The sequence below is a fragment of the Scardinius erythrophthalmus genome (assembly GCF_964197995.2).
Source record: "Scardinius erythrophthalmus genome assembly, chromosome: 11".
NCBI lineage: Eukaryota > Metazoa > Chordata > Actinopteri > Cypriniformes > Leuciscidae > Scardinius > Scardinius erythrophthalmus.
Genome location: NC_138231.1, coordinates 3,897,413 through 3,903,412, shown reverse-complemented (window position 1 = coordinate 3,903,412; position 6,000 = coordinate 3,897,413). Strand labels below are relative to the sequence as shown.

Sequence of the window (6,000 nt, the reverse complement as noted above, 5' to 3'; positions counted from 1 at the left end):
ATAGCCAAAGGTCGGTGTATTTTTGCTTTATTACATTTTAGGCTTATTCTCAAATTCAGATTGTGTTAGGGGGGCGGGATTATAAGGCAATTTTAATCGGACAATTTGACCGGAGAGATTTAATTTTGTCGGACATTTCATTTTTTTTCCGGTCAATGTCCGGCAATTACCGGACAACGGAAACCCTGGTGAGTGCAGCTCTTGATGCTCCGCCTCCTATGCTGGGAGCAGCAACTCATTTGCATTTAAAGCAACAGACACAAAATGGTGTTTTTTTGCTCACCCTCAAAAAGTGACAATTTTAACATGCTATATAAAAATATCTGTGGGGTATTTTGAGCTAAAACTTCACATGCACACTCTGGGGACATCAGAAACTTATTTTACATCTTGAGAAAAGGGCATTACACCACCCCTTTAAAACAGACATTTTCTAGTTTTGTTGCAGTGAGTGTAGTCGGCTTTATTGATGATAAAAAGCGCGTTCTAGTTCCCGATGTCATGCACTTGCAGTGTGTCGTTGATTATAGAAGGAACATTATAGTTGTGTTTGCTTGGAGTGTAACTTTATTGGTTGAAAAGGTGTGATTGTTGTTCTGTTGCATCGCATGCTTACAGGGTCACAGGGTCACTGTTCGCAGTGTAGAGTGTTCTAGTTCTGTCACATCGCTTGCAGTGAGTGTTGTTGATTATAACACAACATCTAGGTGTGTGTGCTTGCAGCGTAGACACAAAGTCTTTCTCACTCATTCCTGGAGGGAAACTGATGACGTGGGGTTTTCTAGGGTCATTCCAGTGTGCAGATCACTTCAGTTTGACAGCATTGCAGTTAGTCACAAAACATGTGTCAACATCTGTGGGACACGTCTGAGGGAATGATGGGGATTTAGCTTTCAGGGTTTGAATCTGTGAGAACAGAAGTGTTGAGACGTGAGATTGAGCGCAGTACAGATGTACGTGGTGAGGAGCGACAGCGTTTGCCAAACCAGCAGCGGGTCCAGGCGTTTTAAGAGTCTCCTCACATCTGTCATGAGATTGCGCCGTCGTGAGATTGTCATTTTGATCAATCCTCGCGGCTGTCGAGGCAGGGCTGCGTCAGGAGTGTGTGGAACTGCATTTTTATTTTAGTTGTATTCAGTTCATCTCCATCGGGACACTGTGTTCTATAGCAGAGTCCTTAGCTGGCTTTGTTTCAGGGCTCAGATTTTACATGTGGTTTACCAACACAGCAACATTGTATAGCATACAAAAGTAATATACTGTATATGTACTGTATATATATACACCATATTTAAATGTTGATATTTCTTAACTAGTGGGTGCAGGACACTATTCATTCATGTAATTAGGATAGTAGGATAGCGTGATGTCTGAATACATTTTGGTTTGACTGTATAAAATAAGATAAAATAATAAGATAAAATAAAATAATAAACAAACACATACATATATGACGCATGGCCCAGTCTCTACGGTAAACTCCTGCTGGATTATTATAGTAAAGCTAAAAATGACTATTTCTTTATTTTCTCATCGTTAAAATTTTGTCAAGAAAAAAGCATATGGAATTGTATATATATATTTGTATATTATTTTATTTTCTCTTATAAGCTAAACTGAACTCCTGTTGGCCTTAGAAACATAACACGTGTTAAGCCAAAATGTTTATATAATAATTCAGATTCACCAGCATTAAAACAAGGGGAAGAAAATAAATATATACTCATACGCACCTGTTGTGAATCACTCAGTATTCGATACCTTTTCCAGTGCAGATATGTAAGAACTTGTACAAGCTTATCAGTAAATGAGACACGTTTTGGTTGACCCAAGCCATTTTTATCCTTATTGCGAGGGAATGTACGCTGGGCTGTGTTTTATTTTACCTGAACCATTTTGTTCTTGGATTTAAAGGATGAATCTGTCTAGTGACAGACGCGTTTGATTGGACACAGCCTTTGATGTCAGCAACAGAAGATATGGGACGCATTTTCTTCATTCTTTTAAAAGTTGATACGTCTATTTATTTGTCTTTTTTAGTTTAATCACCTACGATTAGATGATGACATTTTGTTATTTGCATTCAGCATTGTTTTTCTCCTCTGTAACATCTTTCTCTCTTTCTCTCTGCAGGACAATAATGCATTCAGAGAACCCAACAAAGCCAATGAGACGCCAGTGAAACACCAAAAACACCACAATCCTCAACTATAGGAACAGAATGGAAGATCTGTCTTCTTGACGAGTCACGATGTATGAATATCCACAGTGTGTTGACGTACTTACGTAGACGCACCAGTTCTTTTTTCACCTTCCACATTTGGACGCCTTGCTTTTAAGCTGTACTTTACTCGTCAGACCCAGCATGCCGGTCCGTGATTTGTGACTGGAGTTTGGCGAGAGCATGCGTCCATGGACGGGCTCATGGCGCTGGATAGCGCTGGTCCTGCTGGCATGGGGGACGTTGCTCTTTTATATCGGGGGTCATCTGGTGAAAGACAACGAACATGCGCCGCGCTCCAGCCGTGAGCTGGCCAAGATCCTCACCAAGCTGGAGAGACTGAAACAGCAAAATGAAGACCTGAGACGCATGGCCCAGTCTCTACGGTAAACCTCTGCTGGATTATTATAGTGAAGCTAAAAATGACTGTTTCTTTATTCTCTCATTGTTAAAATTTTGTCTAAAAAAAGCATATGGAATTGGAAAAATGTAAAGATGAGGAAAAGGTTACAGTTAGGAAATATTTGGAAGTATCCTTTTATCAGCTAAAGATGAGTGTGTCAATATGGCTGTAATATAATACTATGTTAGTTGACATTATGTATTCAGTTAAGCAGACACAATTTCACAATTACACAACGGCAGCAATTACAACTTGTTCTCATATGATTCCAATATAAGGATCGTATTATGTTGTGCTCTATTTATACTATATTTATTGGGGCTGCACGATATTGAAGAAAAATGCGATATGCGATAACTTAAATAATGCAATATTCCATATGCGATACAATAATACAATAAAGTGTGTAAAATAAACTTAAATTATCTTTAAAATATATTTTAAATGATATAACCTACATGTGTTTCACGTTCTTTTTGTGACTAGAAAACATCCCTACAACTTCTGAAAGTGAACATCAGTGTTTTACTGAAGCATAAGAAGTGTTATTTTAACATCAGTGTAAACCTCGGGGTTTAGGGCATTAGGTTTATTAACAACACAAACTGAATAATCAAACGTAAAAATAAAACACTAATTAGTTTTCACTGTATGAATTAAATATATACTGATTCTTATTAAAGCTACAAAAGTTATTCAGCCAAGAGTGAGTGATTTTCTCTTTGTCTTTTGTTCATGAGTTATTGCAAGCCATTGCGATTATGCATATCGTGATATATACATTTGCGATATTTTGATAATTTCGATATATTGTGCAGCCCTAATATTTATAACATTTAACAGTTTATGTTGATGCTAATTGGCATCATCGCAGGTTATTCAGTGCTTTTTTCTGTCGTAACCATGCAAAGTAGTTACATTATCTTAATTTCGGGGCTTTCCTCAGTAAAAATTGACTTATGCAAGTATGCAAACTTTGAATCGATTTACAGTCAACGTTTTGCATGAAGATGCATTGTGCTTCTATAGTTTAAATGGATTGTTATGTCTGTGGTTTGTGATTTCAAGGCTGTGTGCCCTTCCAATGAAGACCCTTTCTAACATTTGCAGTATTTGACCCGATTCTGTCTGATGTGAGTTTAGTTCCCTGGGAACAACATGTGCTCTTAACAGAACAAGAAGAAAGAAACCGTATGAGCTTCTATAGAAACAAAATCCCATGTTCTTCTGAGCAAAACTGAGCCAAACAGTCCAACACAATGGTTCTCAACCACGCTGCAGAATGACTTAAAGTTAAGATTATATGTATTATTATTTATACAATGATTTAATATGTAATGTAATTACATACAATAATGTAATTAATTATAATATAATTGACATTTGGACAATCAAATATTAATATATTTATATATATGCATCTTCTAAATGCATAAATGTAATGTGATTTACTGTGTAATTAATATTTATTACTAATTTGAATTACCTAACTTAGTTAAAATGTTAAAAAGCAAGATGTATACTTAAATGGTATTTATTTTCCCTCAGTAACTATTGTTTCTCTTCAAGCACATGCAGAGTCAGACAGGGAACAGATTCACGACACGTGACTCAGAACATGAGGAGTTTTGCAGGATATTCAGGAGAGACACGAGGGAGGTGTTCTGAAGGTCTGATGGAGAAAGTCAAGATTTATAAAGAGCTTATACTGAGGAGAGAAGACACATTTGCTGCTCTCAGATGATGTTAGAGAAACAGTGATGTGGAGGGATTTGCGGAGGACCTGGTTGCCCTGGAGAAAGTGCTGTCCTAAGATGCTGTTTTCATGTTCATCTTTCTTTAGTGTGTAATGTTGCAGTTCGAGCACAAAGTCCCTCCAGCGGGAGTTATTCTCTAGCCTATATCAGTGTCAGTGTTTCTGAACTCCTGAAACGCCTCCATTGTAGTCTTGAGTTTCTTCCGGGAACAAACACGTCACAATATTCCTCATTTAAATAATTCATGCACAGAATAAAGGGGCGGGGCCTGGTTGAGTTAGTTAGTAATGTGTTAAACTGGCGGTCATGGTAAGTGGCGGGACATATCCCAAACACACTCGAAGCGCTCGACCAATCACAACACACTGATCCAGCCGACCAATCAGAGCACAGTGTGCTTTTCAGAAGGAGGGGCTTCATAGAGACAGGAACTAAACAGAGCGTTACTGACAGACTGGGAAGAGAGGAGCTGCAACAATGGAGAATATAGGGAAAATAATGTTTTTTGGAACATTCAAGCATGAAAAGTAGATCCTAAAAGTAGATTGTATTAGCCTGGATGCCAGCCGAACTTAGCCCCGCCCACAACATATTTAGGTCGGGAAGTTCGGTCTGGACTTGATCCGTTGTGGAGCAATTATGCTCAAACAAGAGCTGTTCGGACCAATCAAATTGTCAGGGCGGGCTTTATACGATGATGGACAGATGACCAACAGTAACGTAATCATCCACGTCACCAACAAGCGCTTGGGTTGAATTCGTTTACAACAAAGATGACTGCTGCTGGAGAATTGAGATTTCACACTTACAAACAAGTCAGATAGAATAAATGCATATTTGGCGTGCTGTCCGAGGAGAGGCTCCGGGCTCGGTATTCGGCCCGAACCCAAAGTACTCCCCCCGTATTCCAGGCTGTGGAAGAACAGAGAGTCAGTGGAGGGATGCTGAAAACTGTCAAGGAATGTTAGGTGAGTTGACAGAGTGAATAAATATATGCTTCCTCTCATGCTGATTGGGTAGACATGGTAATTGTTTGATGACAAGTTGATTGGATTGATTATTTGAACGTGCTCCTCCCGAACTTTGTTCATGAAACATCATGTGTAGATTCCTCCATCGCGTCTGTTATAGAAGATATCAACAGCGCATTTATTTTAAAAGAAGAACAGAGAACCGCGTTCAAGGAATTTGTCGATCGGAAACAGGGATGAAGAACATACGTCACTTACTCCGTTGCTCTGATTGGTTGTAGGTCTATCCAATTGAGTGCAGAGGCATTTTCTTTCCTGGTTCGGTTGAAACACGTCCCTTAATCACAGCCCAATGGAGCAGTATCAGACTCATATTCTGACTAGAATCTGAGTATGACGACGTCAGACTAAGATTGTATTAGACCGCAAAAATAAAATCAAGACTTTGTAAAAGTGCATAATACAGCCTCATTAAAAAGATCATCAGTGAATTAGGGCTCCACAAATTAATTCAATAAATAATTACAGATTACAGCTTCCACAAGTAGTTACTGTAATTGTGAAAAGTGTTGGTTACAGCATTAAAGTGGTATTAGTCCCACACAGTGCTGTTTTGTAAGGGAAGTGTGCTTGAAACTGAACCTGTGT

At 38.7% G+C, this 6,000-nt stretch overlaps 1 protein-coding gene across 1 annotated transcript in view; it reads left to right on the top strand.

Annotated features, from left to right (window-relative positions):
- Window positions 1–2,404: 2,404 nt before the first annotated feature.
- fut8b (fucosyltransferase 8b (alpha (1,6) fucosyltransferase)) overlaps window positions 2,405–6,000 on the top strand; it is a gene marked incomplete at both ends in the record, with an annotated part of 44,359 nt that continues 40,763 nt past the window's right edge. Inside the window, one exon of the mRNA XM_081377712.1 lies at window positions 2,405–2,607. Coding sequence (XP_081233838.1) covers window positions 2,405–2,607 — 203 coding nt within the window. The remainder of the gene's footprint in view (window positions 2,608–6,000) is intronic.